The 22,345-nt window shown below is 39.7% G+C and overlaps 1 protein-coding gene across 3 annotated transcripts in view; it reads right to left on the bottom strand.

Moving 5' to 3' along the window:
* The window catches only part of Ankrd44 (ankyrin repeat domain 44), a 298,968-nt gene that overhangs the window by 117,576 nt on the left and 159,047 nt on the right, over nucleotides 1–22,345 (bottom strand). For 2 of the 3 annotated variants that reach the window (XM_027924996.2, XM_027924997.2), the window contains exons 4-8: nucleotides 16,511–16,581; nucleotides 5,647–5,847; nucleotides 5,210–5,297; nucleotides 2,599–2,741; nucleotides 920–1,132 (exon numbers count right to left, since the gene is read on the bottom strand). In XM_027924996.2, the coding sequence (XP_027780797.1) occupies nucleotides 920–1,132; nucleotides 2,599–2,741; nucleotides 5,210–5,297; nucleotides 5,647–5,847; nucleotides 16,511–16,581 (716 nt within the window). Of the gene's footprint in view, nucleotides 1–919; nucleotides 1,133–2,598; nucleotides 2,742–5,209; nucleotides 5,298–5,646; nucleotides 5,848–16,510; nucleotides 16,582–17,196; nucleotides 17,345–22,345 lie in introns of those variants that run through there. The other variant, XM_071618968.1, reaches the window with a different exon arrangement.

Below are 22,345 nucleotides of genomic sequence, written 5' to 3'. Positions count from 1 at the left end.
GTTTGCTCAGGAGAAGGGAAGCTGAAATTGAGGATGGTCTCCTGGTGCAGGAAGGATGTTCTGCTGCAATGCAAGGGCATTTGAGTGTAACTAGATGATAGATGGTGCATGCACAGGCTTGCTTTGGTTGGCCATCACAGCGAGCTAACTAGTTTCCTAAGTTGTACCCTGAGCTTTTCCTACTCACAATTCCTATCTCCTGTGCTCTTGCTGTTCTCTATATTAATACCTCTCTCAAATTATCCCTGTGCCCCTCCTCTCAATTGATAATCTTCTCAGCTCAAAATCAACCTCCATTTTTATCCTCAGATGAGAAGCAGGCCATCTCTTCTACTCCATAATGCTTTATTACTCTCTCAGGGTACTCTATATTGCAAATTCCTTACTGGCAGAAACCATATATCCTCTTGGAGTATTCCTTCATTTCCAAACAAAGGGCACTAGGTAACCCTTAATAAATTTGCTAAATAAAGAAATGACCATTAGGACCAAGTCATTGCTACATCACTGAAGCCACTGCCAGTATTTGTAGCTTGCTCTAGGAAAGTATTTGAGGGACATTCTGGAAACAGGCCTATAATCATTAGTCCTTCCTTTGAATTCTCAGCAGCTGTGCCCTAATCTCTGCATTAGAATCTGGGCTGAGTCAACATCCTTGTGACCCAGTATTTTCCCTAGGGCATTAACTAAGCCACCAAGGACACATGATTAGAGCCTCAGTGCCTTCCATCTGGTCCCACCACACCTGTAGAAGCAAAATAGCTATTTCTGAAGCATTTCAGTCCAGGAAAATGCCATGTGCCTCAAGATGCTCAAGGCTGCCATCCATTTATACATGGTATAATTTACAGCAGTTAGTTTTGCTCAAATAGAGCTCGATGCAAAGGTATTTAACACAGAGAAAGACTAAGTGTTGTACCTGAATGTTAACATCTGCCCCATTGTTTACTAACAATTCCAGACACAAAGCACCATGAGTGGAGGCAGCAGCAAAATGCAAAGGGGTGAAGCCATTGTTGTTTGGTTGGTTCACATTAGCACCATAGTCAATCAGCTCATTAACTACAGCGTCCTGTCCATTGTAGCAGGCGATGTGAAGTGCTGTATTTCCATAGACATTGATTTCATCAATCTGCAAAAGAGTTCAACACAGGGCAATTAAAATCACTGGAGCCAATTTCCTCCATTTTCCACAAAAAGCCTAATGGCTGTGACTAGAGAAAGGAAATATCCATCCATCAACATAATTACTGAGCTTACTCTCACCACAGCAGGTTATCCTGGGAATGCTTGTCACCCTGAGGTAAAGATGGGGGGGGAGTGAATGTGACAAAAAGTGACCCAGGAGGAAGAGTCAGAGGTGCCTTCCTGTGGAAAAGCATTTTCTATCTAGGAAACGGAAAAATGCCATAAGACGTGAATCTAGGAGCCAGAAGAGAGCACCAAACTCAAGGCCAGGGCAAAGTGAGCATAAAGAGGAAGGGCAGGAGCGGGCAGGAGAGGTGGCTCTGGAACCCATACACACAGGTCAGCTCAGAGCCCACTCTGGCTTTGCTCTGGAGTCTGACACATCACCAGGCTGTATTCTAATAGCAGAATAGTGGCTCTTCCCTGAGGCGTGTCTAGTTCATGGCTCCCTATTGCTTTCTAAGACCTGCTCCAGGTACTGAGTATCATCATTTTAGTCTCAGTTTAGCAACTTGGTTTTCCTTTCCTCCCTGGGAAGGATGCACCAAAGCCTCACCCTTGCTTTGATTCTGCATGTTGAAGGCACATGGCACAGGCCAACTTGCCTAGCTTTATGTCTGAGACATGTCTGATGTTTGTTCCTACCATCCATTCATGATTTTCTGCTGTAAGGCACAATTTCAAATTCTAGATTCTGAAGGTAGGATGATGTTTTAGCCGGCTTTTTTGCTGATGTAACCAAAAGACCCGACAAGAACAATTAAAGAGGAAAAGTTTATCTTTGGGGCTCACAGTTTCAGAGGTCTCAGTTCATAGATGAAGGACTCCATTCCTCAGGGCTTGAGGTGAGGCATAACACCATGGCAGAAGTGTGTGGTGGAGACAAGCATCTGGGAACATGACATCAGGAAGCAGAGAGAGCTCCGCTTTCCAGGGGCAAAATATATACCTAAAAGGCATGTCCCGCATGACCCACTTCCTCCAGCCACACCTTTCCTGCCTACTGTTACCATCCAGTTAATCCCTACCAGGGGATTAACACACTGATTAGGTTAAGACTCTCATAACCCAATCATTTCACCTCTAAACTTCCCTGCATTGTCTCACACATGAGATGAGGAACCCTCATCAGTGTCTTATACAAATGACTGGTTAATATGTTACACAGAATATAAATGTTTATATATTTCCCTACCTAGGTTGCTATAGAAAGTTAGACTGCATCTGGTTTTCTTCTGCTTAGTCTATGCCCCCTCATTGTTCTTTATTAGTTACCAGTGTAGACTCAGAAAGAAAAGATGCTAGAAAATAAATTCTTCCTCCTTGAATTAAAATGCAAACAGGATTTAATGGCAGAGAACAGAACCACCCTCCCACAGACCATGCAGGGATGCATGAATTGTTGCTCACCTCTACCCCCAGATTCAGGAGATGTTTGACAACATTGATCTGTCCGTTGGAGGCCGCAGCATGCAGTGGGGTGTAGCCCTTCTTATCCTTACAGGTCACTTCAGCACCGTGGTTAATGAGCAATGCCACAACATCCAGGTGGCCTTGACAAAAGCAGCAGAGAGCATCATTAACCTTCACAGGACATTTGATGACTCATTTCAACCAAAGGATCATTTCATTTCACCATTAGCTTTTTTGCCACCAGTATTTTGCTGAGCTATTTATGAAAAGCTGCCATATAGCAAATATTCAACAAATATTTACTGAGCAACTTTTATGTGGCAGACATTATGTAAATGGGAAGAAAAGAAGATGATTCATATGCAAGACTTCAGAAGATGTGGTAGCAGTAATGCCTGTCATCATGTCAACAAAGAAGGACCAGCCCCAGCTAATAGTTCCATATGAATTCTACAGTCTTTTAAAACTTGTGCTAAAATGAAAGCAATGATTTTTTTTTTAAACAATTGCCATTTCTCCCTGAAAAGTTTAACAGTAACAATCTGGTGTGGAAAAACCTGATAAAAGAAAAAAAATAATTAATCTGAACATCCCCACATTATTGCTAAATCATAGGAGTCTGCTGTTGTTTAGTTGGTTTTTCACCCATAAAAATTGCAATTTCATATGGCTTGACATCAAAGTACTCTCATGAATGGCTAAATAGAAAATTCTTCTAATTTCAACTCCAATGTGTATTTCTTTCAAGAATATTTTACTCTGTCCCCTAATTCACTGTGTATAGTATGATTTGCTTTGATTTCATGACTGAAGCTTGTTTGAAGCTTCAGGGTCATTGCGAACCATGGCTGATAGCTGAAGGGTTAAGCTATAGAGACAGAGATACAGACAGACAGACAGACTGTTTGGTATTGGTTTGTTTTATTAAAATTTAACTTTTTCTTCTCCCAGGATTTATACACATAGAAAGGTATATTCCATTACTAGTGGTTCTATCTCAAGCTATTTGTCTTGGTTTTGTCTCATTATCCCCTAAAGATGTCATCTATGGGGTTTGTTGTTTGTTTGTTTTTTTGTCTTTCTATCTGTATTCTGATGACACATCAATATTTTTAGTTGTAGATTGACTCAATACCTTTGTTTGTTTAGCTTTGTGTGGTGCTGGGGATCAAACCCAGGGCCTCACACATGCTAGGCAAGTGCTCTACCACTGAGCTATGACCCCAGCCCCATGACTGTAATTCTTTAAGGTGTTTTATCCAAAAGTTTAAACTCTATATCATCAAAGAATGAGCTTGAAACCCCAGATTCTCTGAGCCCTTTCTAGCTCTAGCTTACAGTCTATCCTGCCTAAACACCTGTCCCCTGGCAAGTGTTCCCTGCCTCCAATACAAGAGGAGCCAAGTTAGCATCTAGTCTGCTTCAGCTAACTCAAAAGTCTGTGCCATTTTAAGAAAATGCTAATATTCCCAAAGTTTTAAGGTTTTTGGGTTTTTGAAGCCCTAGGAGTCATTCAGAGCCATCGATAACCATATAATTTATTTCATCCCTGCTCCAACCTACTATTTTTCTCCTTACAATTAATGTTAATTTTTTAAATGATGATAAAAGGCTTGTATACTTGTTTAAAAGGATTCAGTAAGGCAAAAAGGTGTTAAAGGGAAAGCAAAATCACCCACAATCACTAATTCCTAAGGATAATCAGTTAATATTTCAGTATATAACATTTTCCAGATTTGTTTTTATAGCATAGATTATTTTTTAAATGACGATGCTATTATTCATACTACTTATGATCTGTTTTCCTTGCAGAATCTCTATGTTAATAAACACGCATGGGAATCAATACCATAGTTAACACAGTGTCCCACTGAGAACTTCCAGAATTTACCAAAACTATCTCCCATGGATAGGCATTCAGGTTGTTTACAACTTGGTGCTGATAGAATCCTATCTTCTTTTCTAACCTTAAGATGTTCTCTCAATGGAAGGATCTTAGTTCTTCATTTCCTATAAGTCCACATCGAGAATCAACTCTGTGAGGTATATCATATGTCAGAGGGTTTATGGAACAAAAGCAAAAAAAGGACAAGCATAGAGATGTAACCTCTTCCTTCACGTTCTCCAGCAGCGTGGAGCAGGCAGAAATGAGGATTGTACTCCCAGCTCAGTCCACAGCACTTCCACCCACTACAACCCAGGCTTTTCCTCTCTTCCTTCCTCCCAAAACATTTATAAATAAAAAGACAAACAGCACTTGTGTCTTTGCTTTGCTAGCCAGTCCTCTTTCTTAAGCACCTTATTTTGCTGTCATACCAAGTTAAAATAAGCACAATGCGTGCAGACTTCCAATCCGGAATGAAGCACATTCAGAAAGGTCCAGACCATGATCCAAACTCCTCCTCTTTACAAGGTAAATAAATCACTGACAAAGCAAGTACCCAACTAGAGCACTCTGTGTGTGCCAGTAAGATGAGCCAAATCATTTAATTGGAGCCCAAACTTGAAGTCAGACTTGCCTGAGAGAAAACTTACGTGATCAACAAGAGACCTGTAGCTTATTTAGTTAGGTTATGGACATTTTGCTTTCTATGCGTGGGATTCTTACCCATATATGCTGCCCAGTGCAGGGCACGCCGGTCCTTCTTGTCAAATGCATTGATGTTTGCCCCTTTGGCCAAGAGTAAGTTGACCATCTGAAAGACAACCAATTATGAAATCAAGCACATACTCTGTAATGGTGAGGGTTCCTTGCTGCCTGCAGGTGATCTAAGCTTGATCTAATGTTGATTAACATCAACCCTAAATGCAAGTCAGAGATCTGGAGTTCAACAAACCAGGAAGATGATGTCACAGAAGATCCCGTGGCATGTGTCAAATTAAAAGACCAAAGACTTTTTCAATTCATATGGTCTCTAAATTTAAGAATGGATATAACTGCCTAAGTTTGATATACAAATATTATTCTTACATTATCTAAAAATCTTAGCAACAAGTTCAGGGTCTGTATGGAGCATCCCAGTTCCCAAGGATGAGAACACCTACCTCCATATGTCCATTCAGAGCCGCATGGTGCAAAGCTGTGCGCCCCCCTCGGTCAGAGACATTGACACTGCTCAGCAGGGGAATGATCACTTCTGCACACTTGACAGCTTTATTGGCTGCTGCCACATGCAGGGGAGTCTGCCAGTTCTTGTCCCTTGCATTGACATCAGCAGAGTGCTTAATCAGTACTTGCACTGCTTCCTACAACAAAAGCAGAGTTTGCAAGGGTCACTGACAAATGCTCAGTCAACACTTTCCATAAATGCTTCACCAGATGTAGGGACAGGGAAGACTCCCTGTTTTCCCAGGCTGGCTCCAGACAAGCAAAGTAGTATATGATAAAGACCAAAGAGAGACACAGACCAAGATAGACTTGCTTTACCTTTCTTTGTCAGGCCAAGAGTCCTAACACATCTCTAAAATCAAATAAAGTTTCCAAGGTTTATTTTAAAAGTATTTCTTTAAAAGGTATTTTTGGGCCAAAAAAGAGTATTTCTATACAGGTGAGCATAGCTGGGTAAAATATCCACAGGACAAAGGTCCCCAAAAGATCAGCTAAAGTTAGAGGTGTTTGTCAACAAGCTTCAAAACTCCCAAAGTTAAAAGGCTTCAAACATTCTTGCATCAGTTTGTAAATCTTTGGTTCTTTCTGCCAACATCTTAACCCTCAGTCTTGTATGATCAATAAACAGTGAAGTGAAGTCATATGTCTGTTACCAATTCAGCTTGAAAAGCTCTGAAATGGTTCCATCTTTTTCCAAACTTGTCCATGTTTTAATGAGTAACTTCTTTTCCCAACACTGAAGTCTTTAAACTTTACTGAGCCTCTCGTTTTTTATTTTTCTTCTGTGGGCCCAATCAGCTCACTAGCCTCTTGATCTATAACTCTTAACCTTGGCTATATGATGGAGTCACCTGGAGCTCTTAAAAACACAGATGCCTGGTTCCACCCCCAAGATTTTAATGGGCCCCAGCATTTCTGTAAATCTCTCCTTCTCTTCAGTCAAGTGAATGATATATCTCATTTTGAGAAGGAAATGGCTATTGGTTGCTTCTAACTCTAGAGTCTTCCCTGGGACCAGGTAATGGGCTCGTTCATGGACACCTTGTCAATGTGGCATCAATAAACCAGTGAAATTCATCCATACTACACTCTTGCTACCCATCATGGACCAAGAACTCACCCTTGGCCACCTCATTCCCCAGAGGATTGACTTTCCAGTCTTTATCATACAGCCATAGAAAAGTGCCCCACTTTTTAAATGATTTGAACTCAGCAAAATTAACACTCTTATCAGGAACATAAAATGAGGAAATTAAAAGGGATGTTTCATAAATCAGTAGTAACATATTGAGACAAATGGCTAACCTGGACAGCAGAATGAGAGCAAATAAATAAATAACTGTGCAAAATTAGACAATACAGTTTAAATGAACAGTGTGAAAACTGGTGTATACTCTATTTAAATGATACAAATAAAACCAATAAACTGATGGGGCCCACACAAATGATTTAAGATTACCAAAAATTTTTAAGAAGATATATGCCACTCATCCTCAGAAAGATTGGTAAAGTACTACTAAATATTCTTGAGCCCATTTTAGAGTGAAACATGTATATATACATTATTAATGTTCAAATGCTACATGTGAAATTCTGCTATAGCTATAAAAGGTAGAAAGAAACATTAGCTGGATTCTAGCCTACAAACTAAATTGAGTGAACAAAAATAAAAGATAAATCACAAGATATGCCACAATATAAGATTAATAGAATAAGAATAGAATAAGAAAATCAATAGAATAGAATAAGAAAAAAATAAAAATTTATCAATTTTATTCTCATAAAGTATAGTTTTATTTAGATGCATGCATGATTGCAATGTGGGAAGAAAATGCCGTAACTTCTATTTATATTTATTTTCTTTAAAAAGGAAATCATTTTAGCTGATATTTAGCTTTGGTCAGTATAGCAGAGGTGCTGACCTCGCTTACAGTAGTAGGACACCCCTCTGGAGAAGAAGAGGGCTTCCACAGTGTGGGTGGGAGCTATGAATTCACTTTGATACAATAGCCTGTTAAATCAATTTATCGATTCTAACATGTACCTTTATACCAAGAGAACCCTAAAATGGACAGATCCATGCAAAGAACCCAAGAATTAAAGATAATATTAGTAATATGCAAGCTTTAACAATGTAGAAGGCACAGAACTCAAGCTTCTTACTCCTATGGAAAGTTTTCTTTCACTGACAATTACAAGGTAAAAACAATGAAAAATTTAATCAGATCTGACAAGAATTTGGCCAAAATAGAGAAAAATTATTAGGAGACTATTATCTAAATAGTTATGTAGGACTATGTATGATAAATGAAAAGTCCCACCTCAAGGATATGGTGCCTTGACATATTAGCTAGTTCATACATATAATTTATAAATAAATGAGATATGTGTTTTGAGGATGCATACCAAAAGTTTTGCAGACATACAACCCAAGAGTTTGGAGATAACCATCTCAAAGCAATACTCCAAAAGTGGTATAGTATCCTTTTCACATATTCCCAGCAAAATAACAATAGACGCTGTCACTTGAGTATCTTTGCCTGCATTGTTATTTTACTGTACTTATATAGACTCATTCTTTGTGTTGAATATTATGTAAATTTGGGATAGACTAACAAAACATACAGGATCATTTCAAAAATTTATACTATTTGGAGATAAAACCAAAGTATTCATGAGAAATTTGCATTTTAAGGGTAACAAAATGTGATTACTTTTAAAGTAATTTAGAGTGAGTGAGTGTGACATTGTCTAGGAAAAGCCCTACTTTTAAATGAAAGCTTATGAATAATTTGCAATTCACACAAAGCAACATGCTAAGCAAAGATAGCATATATTAGCATACTGGTTATAGTTTCCATAGAAGTACATGCTTTTAAAGTTTGTGGGGGAAAAGTCTTTATTCTTAAGTAGTCAATACCTGCAAAAATATTGTTTAAATATTTTACTCAGATAAATTTGGTCTGTTTTGCAAACAGTTTTATTGGGACACAGACTTGTTTATTTGCTCACATACGATTATTTGCACCACGATCCTGACTGACCTCTGGGCTGCACGTCAACAATCAGTAAAGGAAAAGGTTCAAGTTCATCATCAGAGGGAGAAGAATAGAAAAAGAGAAGGAGCAGGATCTCTAATCTGCGTGTCACCATCAAAGCCCCAAATCCTCGCTTGCTTCTGGCCCTTGACAGAAAAAGTTTGCAGAACCCTTGGTCTAGCCTCTTGTTTGAATTACTGCAAATTGAAAATAACTGGTTGAAATTAAATTTTATTATATATCAGGAAAATATTGTTTGAAGCCAAATTACCTCCTAAGGAAGGCAGGTACTGTTGAAAGAGCCAGTGGGCGCTGTGTTGAGCAAGGCCCTTCTTGTGCAGTGAAGGGTCAACAGGGAATTTGCGAAGAGGGTGCACAGAGCTGTGTGGCTCTGCATGAGTGACAGCATCTGGAGTGCTGCAAGAAGGAAGAAGTGAGGACAGAAAGCAAGGAGGGAGGATGTGGGCCCAGCACACCTGAGGTGCACATCAGTGACCTGAGAGGGAAGAGGGGACGGCTGACACATAAACCAAGCTAATGCAGGAGGAGCGGGCTTGTGGAACCAGAGAGTCAGCAGCTGAAATCTCTGAAAATTCTTTTAAACCACTGGGAGAATGTTAGAGTTTGCACAAGATAGGGTGACGAGCTCCTAGACAATCATATCTATTTAGGAGGCACCACGATCCTGACTGACATCTGGGCTGCACGGCAACAATCAGTAAAGGAAAAGGTTCAAGTTCATTATCAGAGGGGGAAGAATGGAAAAAGAGAAAGGGGCAGGATCTCTAATCTGTATTGTGGGAACTTCAGGCAATTCCCGTGTGAGTAGGCATTTCACCACATTTGCCTTTCACACCAAGCCCTTTGCACAGATCAAGGATACCTAGACGAGCCAAAACTTTTATTTCTCTACTTTTGTAAACTGTTTCAACTTTGATATTCTCCATTTTTATTTCTATATCTGTTTATGTAATGAGTTGCATAGTTTTCATCTACCTAATAAGAACTCCATTGAAAAAATACTTAGCATGTGAAGGGAGACTTTTACTTAATTTCTCCAAATTTATTTTTTAAGTGAAAATATAGTCTTTTAAATGATTATAGAACTAGATTCACAGACACATAAAATATTAGAAATAGAGAAGGTATGTGGCCATCTGGGTGACCCCTTCATTGAGGCAGCTTCATTTTACAGGCAGGATGACTACCTGTATATTTTATACATGTACATGTACTATCTTCATTTTACAGGCAGGGTGACGACCTGTCAGCCTGGCTGACTTGGCTCTCAAGCATGTTCTGCTAGGCCAGAACTTACTCAATGGACAGTCTTGGCCAAGCATCCTGGCATAAATACATTCAGACGTTTGTTTTCCATAGTTATTTACACTTTTAAGATCTGAAATTTTAGTTTACCAAAGTGGCTTAATACATTTAATAGGATTTTAATATAATAGTTCTGTGACACCAAAGTTGTGATTAAAAAAGACAACTTCTGCTTTAAGAAGTGCATTCCTCTTTCAAAAAATAGAATCTTGGAAGTTCTTTAACTTGGTTTTACAAGGGAATAGTGTTATGGCTATTTAGGAAATTAAAACTCTTTTAAATCAAAGGAGTCTCTCTTCTATGGTATCACACATGGGCCAAAAATTAATATCCAGGAATTTTCTCTAACAGAAATTACAAAGAAAATGCAAAAGAAAAAAAAAACCTAACATGGCTTTTCCAGTGATATCTGGTACAGCACTAGTTTGTTTTTTTTAATTCCTATTATTTCAAATGCATCAAGAGTCAATATTTTTATAAAATACATAGAAAGCAATGAGTAGAATAATAACATGAAAAAATACAGACACAAAAATTATTAACTTGACTATCTGGTTATTAAATTATTACATTGCTCTAAAAGTTTAAATTATTACAATGCTCTATAAGTTTCTGAATGTTTACTCTTAACACAACACGTAAGACAAAAGCTTATGGGCACCAGTGTGTAGGCCATACTGCAAATAGTGTTCCTTTAAAGACTTTGTTTCTTTTTTAACAAGCGAATGCCAATGAGCACATGGCACTTGTCCTGAAAGGAGGTGTTAGCACTGCTAATGTTGAGTGTTAGGACTACAGGTGTTGTTTGACACCCACAGCAAGCTGCCTTATACTAGCAAACTGCAGGAATCTTAGAGGGAGGAACACTCATGAATGTCATGTGGGGCGAAACTGGAGATGGCATTAGCAGTCACTTGATTTCCATTTTCTACAGGTTCCAATCTCAAAATAAAAAGTAGACACATGCATTGTGGCACATGGAGAAAAAATAGATACACATTTTAAAAACTCTTACCCTCCATATTGTTTTTTTACTCTCAAATGTGCATTACATTTATGTTGGCCATATTACTCATGGAAAAGTCATGGCTATGATTATACATAGTTCTTGCAGGCATACACAATGTCAAATTTTATAAATTATAAGTTGCTTAGATCAGAGGCTGATCTAAATACAGACAACTTTCTGTATTCTCCACAAAGCTTGACAGGTGCCTTGCACATAGTATATATTTTTTAAAAAATTGGATGGAATAAATACATTGCTGTAGTCATCAGAAAACTCTGTACGTACTAATCTGCAAGTATTAACAGGACATTTACTGTGGTGTGGACTGACATCTCCAAGACTGCACTCAAGTCTTAAAGGCCTCTACTATATACTGTAATCATTGGGGGCTTTTATCCCTATTGATTATAGCAATTTCATATTCTGTAGGAATTATATAAATTGGTACCTAATTTGTTCAATTAATAGGCTTGCTCTTCTAGAAGTATCCATCATCACTCTACATTATAATACATCTATTATTATTATTAGAGTACAATTATTCTAAGAACTATAGTACAAAGGCAGTTACTGGAGACTTGGAGACGTGGGAGAATTCTAAGGGCACTATTCATGAAGAATTGGCTCTCAACATTGAAAGGCAGACACTAAAGTATTCCCAGTCTTCAGTTTCAGGTCTCAAAGTGTGGTATGTAGAACAGAGGCATCAGATTCTTTAAGGTACAGATTTAGGGCCCAATCATAGCCTCCATCAGGACCATCACAGAGGAACTCCCAGAACAGGGTCTTTCAACAAGCACCCCTGATGGATTAAATGCGCACTAAATCTGAGTACACTTCTACATTCTAATTAATATATTATAAAATGCTTATTTTCTTCTCATCCAAGTCTGATATATTCTAGATGTAAATATCTTTTTAAAACCATAAAATGATTTAAAGAAAGCAATCACATTCTAATCTTCCATATAACATTTCCAGTTCTCCAGTCTATTAGCATTTTGTTCACAGTAATGACAATGTTTTTAAAGGAAAGAATGAAATATAAGTTTTAAAACATTAAGCTATACTAAAATGTTTATAATGCTGCAACTCTGGAAAAGATCTTTATTATATTTGAAATTTTTGACTGCACAAAAGCCAAAAACAGATGCATTTTATTGGTTGGAACAGTATTCAGAGAATGCTTATATGATGTGAGGGAAGCAGTAAGACATGGTGGTTAAATTATAGAAATCATATGGAGGTTCATCAAAAGACTAGGCATGGACCCACCATATGATCAGCTGTACCACTTCCCAGTATTTATCCAAAAGCATGAATGTCATCAAACTGCAATGATACATGCATACCCATGTTCACAGAAGCACAATTCACAACAGTCAAACTATGGAACCAGCCCAGATGTCTGTGAGTGGATAAATGGATTTAAAAGTGTGGCAGAGATACACAATGGGGTTTTCTTTTACCATAAAGAAAAATGAAGTTATATCATTTGCAGGGAAATGGATGGAACTCGAGAACATTATATTGAGCAAAATAAGCCAGACTCAGAAAGTCAAGGGTAATATGTTTTCTCTCACATGTGGAAGATAGAGAGGAAAAAGGAAGAGAAAGGTGGGGTGGTATCTCATGAAAATCAAAGGGAGAATAGTACAGTAGAGGAAAAGGGTCAGGGAATGCAGGAAGGAAAGAAAAGGGGAGCTACTGGAAAATTATATTATTATATTTTATATATGCACAAATATATAACAACAAATCCCACCATTATTAATTATAATGCATCAAAAAAATATGGGGTTAAGCAAGGAGGTTCTCTGGTCACACTCTCCTCTGCTTGCTGGCTGTGACAACTTAGGCTCTTTACTTAACTTCTCTGAGATGGTATTTCCTAATTAGCATTACCAAGAGTAATACCTCAAAGGGTGGCTCAGAGATTAAAATGGAATGGTGCATAGAAAGTCCTTGCATGCTGTCTAGCACATAGCAAGTGCTTAATAAATGCTTTCAGTGACAACACTTACATGGACACAATGTCCTCAAGCCTACACACCAAAAATAGGACACAACTATTTTTAACTTTTCTAACCAAAAGATAATCTCTACCATAGGGAAGTGAAACATTCAGCAAGTCTCCTCTTTGCTACTCCAGGCTTTTTACAGAAAGGGTACATGTGAAAGGCCTGCTGCATTCACATGCAGGCCACGGTGGGCTTGGCTGACAGCCCAAGCATGGTATCCTCAGAGGCCACACTTTGTACATCCTGAAGGTCCCCACAGCACAGTTAACAGTGCCTTCCACCCAGTGGGCCTCAACAAACATGTGTTAAGTTTCCCTAAGCATGTGTTAGACTCTCTGGGTTTGTAGACATATAATTCCTTTCCCTACAGCTGCTTTTATCCAGGGGGGAAAAAAAAGCAAAGAAGCAATAAGAATAAGCTAAGCTAGAGAAACAATATAAAAGAGCTCACATGAATACTTCAGAATATTCTCTCTGGCAGCCCCAAATCTTGCTCATCTATGTTAAGCTAGACGTTGCAAAATAGGCTTCCCTCATATTTTGGTAATAGGCTCTTCATTTCTTCACAGCCTTGGGAAGGGTCAGAGAAAAAGGAAGATGGAGCCAGTGGAACCCTTTGGGAGAAGATGAGACTGCTCCAAATTGGCTCCAAATTATTTACAACCTGGGAAACCCAGATATGCCAGATTTGGGAAGCAAAGAGGCTTTGGGGGTGGTGTAACATTTCAATGAAGAAACGGTTTCCAATACATACCCATGCAAGTCATCTCAGTGCTTGTCAATCTGAGCAATAGGCAGATGTGCCAGCTCTCATGCTGAAACCAGATGTCCCCTTTAGCAAGTGCTGACAGCCAAATGACAAAATACCAATCGAAACCTTCACTGTCCTTTCCCCTCATGCCTACTGCGTTTCACTCAATTATTAGTTATTGAGTGAGGCATAAAATAATGACAAGAGGACCAAGAAGGGAGTCTAAACTAGAACTTCACAGCACAGTGATGAACTTGGAGTTCAGCTATTCACTGCATAATCAACTCGAACAGTTACAGAGACTCCAGTTTTCATAAGAAACTCTTCAACGAGCATAATTATTATATTATTGTGAAGACATTTTCTTCCATGACCTTGTATATGATCATGACAATTCAGGGTTTATCTGTATTCAGTTCCTTCCTGTCAAGAGATACCTGCAAGGGATTCCCCCCACCCTTGCCCCAAACAAACCTGCAGAGGGAGCTGGTTACTTGGATAAGCAATTGATGCCTTAGACTTGCAAGTCAATCTAGCATTGGGTTGACTGGGTTCAAACACACTAAACATTTGTGAAGAAAGTGGGCTGATGGTTGACAAAAAATCGTTGCTTTGAGGATTGAACTTTTACAGCTTGTTGAGCTAATAAAGGTAGAGACTTGCTGAATGTTTCACTTCCCTATGGTAGAGATTATGGGAAGGTCATATGGTACTGAAACCATCTGGTTTTGGGTTTTTGTTTGTTTGTTTTGGTACTGGGTATTGAACTCTGGGACACTCAACCACTGAGCCACATTCCCAGCCCTATTTTGTATTTTATTTAGAGACAGGGTCTCACTGAGTTACTTAGTGCCTCACTTTTGCTGAGGCAGGCTTTCAACTTGCGATCCTCCTGCCTCAGCCTCCCGAGCTTCTGGGATTACAGGCGTGAGCCACCATGCCCCGCCTGAAACCATCTATTTTTTATCCTTCTCTCCCACATGATTCCTAAGAGTGGGATCATAGATCTCATTTTCTTTGTTGCTCCATCATTCTCTTTGTCACTAAATCAATCTTTTTGAGAGAGAATAAGTCTTGAGTCCCTCTCTCATTCTCTCTCTCACTGTCTATATCTCTCTCTCTGTCTCTCTCACTATCTGTATTCCCCCCCACCCCCCACCCCGAAGACACTTAAAAGAAATTCACCAAAGATCAAGTGGCCTTACTATTAAGGCCAGGAAATACTCCCCTAAGAAGGAACTGTCCTCCTGAAGCTGGTTCTACCAACACCAACAGCCCCACTACACTATTTTCTCAGATAAAACAGAAAGGCAATGTGGGACCATAAGAAGGTTCTGAATTCCCCAGCATCTGAACAAGGTAATTTAGGATTATTACCTCCCTCATTCCATGTGGGCTGTTCAGAAAGCAAATACAACCAACCTCTCTTTAAAAACTATGCAAACCACATAGCATAGCAAGGAAGATTATGAACATGAAACGGTCACCTACCAGGTATGTTTTGAAATTTCCCAATAGGTGCCAAAGAGGAAAAGCTGACATGGATGCCAGCCATAGACACCTGCTACTTCAGTGTATTCATCCCCCCTGCTCCTAGGTGTATCTGGAACATTTCCTTCCCAGGTACTGGAGGAAGATCTTCACTTGGCAAACTTGCTCACAAAGGCTGGTTTGATGCCCAGTGCCTCTGAGGTGAGAATCCTGAGTCCCTGGGTGGTAGGCACCTGGCCAGGCTGCCAGGCTGACATTCTCTAGTGCTCCCTGAAGAACCCCAGAGTGGTCTTCTCTTCCCATCCTTTATTCTCCCCCTGAACCAGCTGATATACTTGCCATATTTTCCACAATCATTCTCCCTGTCTCTAGATCGACATAAATAATGAAAACCTGTTAGCCACCTTCACCCCGATTTCCAGCATTCAACAATGAATTATTTCTTGGGTCTCAGTGTCATTCTATTTCTAGAATGCACCAGGCTTGGACTACATCAAGATATAAAACACAGATCCCCATCCTCATGGAACATACATGCCAGTGACATGTTTGCCTAACTCAGTGACCTGAAAAGAACCAACTACCTGCTGTGATCATTCTCTACGGCTCAGAGAACACCAGGCTTTCTGCCCTCTGGCCCAGCCCCTACTATCAAACTTGCCTTCCCCTACACTCTGTACTCCAGTTACATCTACCTGAGCCACCATTCATTCACTCACTCCTCCTTTCCTCTGGCATGTTTACCCCCCTAGCTCAGCCCTCCCGCCTCTCCTGGACTGCCAAGACCTGCTCATCCTTCAAGAACCAGCTCCATCGACATCTTCTTGAAAGGCTTCCTGTACTCAAGCAAGCCATCAGTCACTTCCTCCTCCAATTCAATTCGGATATTGTACTGATCTGCTTCCTGTTTTGCTTCCACCTCCAGACTGAGAGCTCACTGAAGTCAAGGTTCATGCTGTGCAGCTTGGACCACCTCAAGCAATTTCCCTTGTACATGACTGACATGCAGAAGGTGCTCAAGTAAACATCGATTCATTTTTGGTAACCCTCTTTCATTTAGAGTCAAAAGCTTTTTGCTCACCACTGAGGATCCCTAATTCAGTGGAAAGAATTCTTCTTTTCCTAGAGGTAGTAGATATTAGATTAAATAAGGTAGTCACTCACTTCACTTCTGGAAGCAACAGCCCGGTGCAGCGGAGTCAGCCACATGTTGTCCTTGGCATTCACACGAGCTCCTGGAACCAAACGGCACAAGTTAGAGGAATAATGGAGTCAAAGAACCTTCTGCCAGTGTTACTCAAATGCTCTATCTTGCTCCTGTTTGCCTGATATAACCACCAGATGTTCTTTTTTTTTTTTTTTTTGGCATCCATCATGTCCTGACAATATTTTGTCTGGGATGAGAGGACCTGTAAAAATGTTTTATCTAAAAATTCCAATGTTTTCTCTAGGACTAGCCAGATACTTTGATAGGAAAAAGCCAGCTTCCACAAAGCTTTTGCACAGACACAACATGGAGCCTATGTAGATTACTCACAGCCCCCTCCTGCTATGGAGTGGGCAGAGAGGCTCAAGCATGAGTCGGAACCAGCTCACACTCACATACTCCTCACACCCAATAAATTTTATGAAGCCATGTCATCATCACGGAGCAGAGGCTCCCCCTGAATGGATTCAGGAGAAGCAGGATATGCTCTTCTTCCAGGAGACTCTCACAGTTCTCCGTGACAGCAAGCCCTCCAAGTCTATGTCTGAACAGCAAAAATACCCACAACAAACTTCCTTTTTTGTGGTTCGGGGTTTTGATCAGTCTTTTGGTCAGAGATGAAACGTTCTATTAAAGAGCTTACAGAAGGGTAGGACGAGAAAACTATGCAAAATGTCTCCGTAGATGCAACAAGAAGAGCCCATTTTAGCTGTAGGACAGCAAACAAAGAAGCTCAGGAGGTCAAAGAGTGGAAGCATGAACCAAAAAACTACACAGTAAGGCAGGGGAGGGGAAGAAAAGAGGGGGTACCTCAAGGGACAAGAGCCGAGAAAGTAAGTCAAGTAGAAGCAGAGGTTGACTAATCTCCTCGGACCAATGCCAGCTGGCAGCTGAAATACAGAACTTTAAAAAGGCAGCAAGAGACTTTCATGGGTAAAAGTGAGCTTGACGTTTAGTTTAAGGCATGAACCAAAGGAAATAACAAATCATAGAACTTACACTGTCTTAACTGAAGAACAAATACCATTAACAGCAATTAACCACAGAAAACATGAACACAATGTCTAAAGCAAAGAGAGGCAAAATACCTCTCCCTCCAGCCTCCATTCTGATTTCATTGGTTTGAGATGGCATCAAGCACAAATATTTTTTAAATGCTCCCTAAGATCCAAGATTATTGTAACATCCTGTCAAGGTTGAGAGCCACTGATGAATTGTTGCTTAGTATATATCAAGGTTAAAAATCATTTGAAAGCTAATCTCATTAGTACCAGCTTGCCTAAAAGGTTTCAACCTCCCTCACTTTGATAAGGAACACAGTAAAATCAGTGTGGGTGGGCAAAGGCTGCACACATCTCTGGCCCCAGTAGCAGGATGCTCTGAGCTAAATGCTCTGGAGTAAACTGAACGTGGTGTTGGAAGATCCGTGGTCAGAAGACCCAGATTCAAGTTCTGATTTTAACACCTACTGGCCCCAGTGATTTAGAGCCCCTAATCTGTAAATGAGTCTAACAATAACAATAATACTAACACTTCTCTATTCATTGCATTGGGTACCTGGGAGAATCAGATGGACATGAAGATGCTTTGTAAACTGCAAAACACTAAAAAAAAAATATTAGCAGTTCTTATTTCCAAATCACTTCTAATGCTCATCTACCTCTAGATCTACAACTCAGACTTTCACAGCGGGTAAAAAGCATGGCCATTGCCCTACCAAAATGAGAAGCCCTACACAGAGATTTAAGAACACAAAGAATCATCACCTAGAACTTGTACAAGCAAGTATCATTTTAAGAGAAAGAGAACTCAAGTGTCAGAGAATGCTAAAGAAAAGAAAACCCAGATATTGTTAAAACAGAAAAAAAAAATGGTGGATCTTAAAATCAAAGTATCACTACCTAAAACAAATTTTATGGGGAGGGGAAAGGAGGGATCATGAACTGAAATTGATTCCTGTGCATATATGAGTTTGTCAGGATGAACCCAACTGCTATGATTAACTATAAAGCTCTAACTTAAAATTTTTAAATTTAATTTTTAAAAATAGATTTTTTAATTAAGAATACAAACAACAATAAGTGTTAGCAAGGATGTGGGCGAAAAGTATACTCATACATTGCTGGAGGGACTGCAAATTGGTGCAACCAATCTGGAAAACAGTATGGAAATTCCTTAGAAAACTTGATATGGAACCACCATTTGACCCAGCTATCCCACTCCTCAGTCTATACCCAAAGGACTTAAAATCAGCATACTATAGTAACACAGCCACATGAATGTTTATAGCAGCTAAATTCACAACTTGGATGTTCTTCATTAGATGAATGGATTAAAAAACTGTGGTATATATACACAATGGAATATTACTCAGCATTAAAAGAGAATAAAATTATGGCATTTGCAGGTAAATGGCTGGAGTTGAAGAAAATCATGCTAACTGAAATAAGCCAATCCCCCCAAAAAGCAAAGGTCAAATGTCCTCTCTTGTTAAGTGAATGCTGATCCATAATGGGGTGGGGGAGTAGATGGGAAAAATGGAGGAACTTTGATTGCGCAAAGGGGAGGGAGGAAAGGGGAGGAGGCACGGCAGCAGGAAAGATGGTGGAATAAGATGGACATCATTACCCTAGGTACATGTATGACTTCACATATGGTGCGATGCTACATCTTGTATAACCAGAAGAAAAAGTTGTGCTACAATTGTGTACAATGAATCAAAATGCATTCTGCTGTCATATATGCCTAATTTAAATAAATAAGTAAATAAATTTTTTAAAATTCATATTTTATCTTCTGAGTTCCAACAGATTGCCAGATTATTGTTACTAAGCCTACCTTTCTGGTTTAGAAACAAACATAATTAGAAAGAAAGAGAGGGAGGGAGGGAGGGAAAAAAGGAAGGAAGGGAGGGAGGGAAAAAAAGAAGGAAGGAAGGAAGGGAGGGAGGGAGGGCGAGGGAGGGAGGGAGGAAGAAAGGAAGGAAAGAGGAAAGAAAAAAAAGAAAAGAAAGAAAACAGCATTTATCCTTACAGGTTCTAGTATTTCTTCTTCCAAACTTCTAGGAGTTAGTCAACCCTTCTAAAACTACCCACCTTTTTGTCATGTCTTTTCTTGGGTCACAAAAATGTCTAACCACATTGTGTTCAAGTTGTGTATCTCTCTTGTGAGCCAAATGCACATTTGTTACTTATTTTTAGGCTGTTTCTTTGGTACTCATGTCACAACAAACACCATTCAGATTTCACGCAGTCTTGAAGGACTGGCTTCAAGTCCATTATTCATAGTCTCCATAGTCTCTGAAGGAGTAAATTTTGTTTTTTGCTTTTTTTTTTTTTTTTAATTCAAAAGCTAATGCAAGAAGAAACCCAATTGGCAAGACACATACTGGAAAGATACTTTTCAAAATTCACCAGAGAGAAGCAAATGGAAGCAGCATTAACATACCATTTCATATCCAACAAATTGGTACAAGATAAATGTAACAATGCCTAGAGGTAACAAGGATATAGAGTAACAAGAAGACTCAGCATAAAACCAGTAGCAGGGTGAATTGGTATAAGCTCCTTTGGGGGAATGATGAGGTGGCATCACCTAGTAAAACTTATGTTGAGCATACCCCCTCCCACCTGGAAATTCCACCCCAATCATATCCTTACACATGTAAGAATGTTCACTGCAGCATGATTACACAATAAGAAGTTGTAATTCTAAATGTTGATCAAGGGGGAAATGCATAAGTACATTGTGGTGATTTGTACAATGGAATCCTACATGGTCATGGAAATGAACAGCCTGAAGTTCTGTATATACACAGATGTACTTAAATTTGTTAAACTGAACAAATGAATTGAGTTGCAGAACAAAACCTTGTGGCATAATTCCAGTTATATAAGGTGTTTAGATTTACAAAAACAATTCTATATGTTGTTTATGGGTACATAGAAATGAAATAAAAGCTAAAATATGGTTAGAGAGAACAGATGCAAATTCTGGACAGTGGTTGCATCTAGGGAGGAAGAGTGGGAAAAGGGATGAAGTTAGGGTGACCAGATGGCTATAACTGGGCCTTCAATGTTTTAAATGTCCTTTTTAGAAAAGACACAATGCAAATATGACAAAATGTTAAGATTTACTAAAGCTTGGTAGAAAGTATGTGGATATTCATTATATCATTCTCCATACCTTTCTATATGCTTCAAATATTTCCTAACAAAGTATTTTTTAAATAAAGCTAGGACATTTGAGGTTTTGTGTTTACTAAAAATGGGAGGGGTGGTAAAACTCAGTTGCATTTTCTTAGATTATTTTTGTTCTGGGTTTGCAACCCTTTACAGAAAACAACACTCTCCACCCTTTCCATATAAAGTGGCCCAGCCATACAGTATATACTGCCAAGATTTTCCTAAGGCTTGCTCCAGGTGAGGAAAAAGCAAGTGCTGCCTCTGTATCTGAAGATGACCTTGGTTATATGGTCTGATTTGAAAGGAAAATTTCAAATTTTAATGATATGTTACCTGTTGGTCTTATGTTACTTTTTTCTCATGTTTTTCTCCCTCCACAATCATTATAGCTCATCCCAGCTGTTGCCCGGTAAGGCAGGATGAGCATACCGAGAAGGAGACCACTGTAACCCTTCCTCCCCAGGGTGGGAGAGCTCCAGAATCTGGGGAACCTTTTGCAGTCTCAGTGCCATTTGATTATCACTACATTGTGAAGCTAAGCATCTCACTCCAGAAGCTCCCTCAACAGCCAGACGACCAGACACCAAAGGCAGCAAGGCACATGCCCTACAAGTATTTTGTACTCAGACTGGTGGTTCTGCTTTTGCCACTGCAAGTCTGAATCTTACCTGCCATCTCTTTCTTCTTCCCCCACACTTTCTTTTTCCTTCCCTCTTTCTCCTCTCCCTTCCTACCTTCTCCTCCTTTACCTGTTTCTCCTCCTCTTCCTCCTTTCCCCCACTCCCCCGCCACCCCTCTCTCTCCCTCTCTCTCTCCCATACAACCCATTTCTGACTTTTGCATGTGTGTGTTAGGTGACTCTATAACATCTTCCTAAAGGAAATAACTATAGACAAATGTCAAGACTAATCTTCAAGGGTGTTTTATTAAATGCTGGGAGCCATTAGCCAAGTAGGTATGACAATTTCCTTGCCAGCGTACCCCATGTTGCTGACATGTTGCAGCGACATTGAATGTAGGTGACCTTGCTCAAGGACCAAGGCAGATTAGGGTGTTCCCGGTTTTAAGATAATCCTGTTTAGGGCGTTCCCAGTTTAGGTTCCAGGTTTAAGGTTTAAGATTATTCCTGCTGGGAATAGGGCGTATCCTGCTGCCTGAGTTCCCCTTGAGTTCTCACGGGATTCAGACAGTATATTTTGGAGATAGAAGCCCAGAGAACGTGGATTTGGGCAGAGAACGTGGATTTGGGCAGAGAACGTGGATTTCCCCAGAACGTGTTTGTAGACGGCTGGTGTGAGTTCGGGAATAAAGAGTTGCTGTTTGAATCTACAAGCTGTGTGGTGGCTCGTGATTGTGTGCCCAGCCAGACTGCGGCATTTGTGCCCAGCCAGACTGTGGCATTTGGCGTCCTGTGCGGGGAACTTCTAAAGCTTGGAGGTAAGTGAAATTGCTCGCCCCTGAGGAAGAGCGAAAGAATGGGTGACCAATTCAAAAAACAATGTGTTATTGTTTTGATTTATTTTGTTTTTATTTCAAGTTGCCTGTTCCTAGAACTTTCTCAGGCAAACTGGGGAAAATGGTTGACTCAAGGTTTGAAGTTGTTCGCCT

The sequence above is a fragment of the Marmota flaviventris genome, chromosome 11 (genome assembly GCF_047511675.1).
Source record: "Marmota flaviventris isolate mMarFla1 chromosome 11, mMarFla1.hap1, whole genome shotgun sequence".
Lineage (NCBI taxonomy): Eukaryota > Metazoa > Chordata > Mammalia > Rodentia > Sciuridae > Marmota > Marmota flaviventris.
Note: the sequence above shows the minus strand (reverse complement) of the source record. Positions and strands in the feature narration are given on the sequence as shown.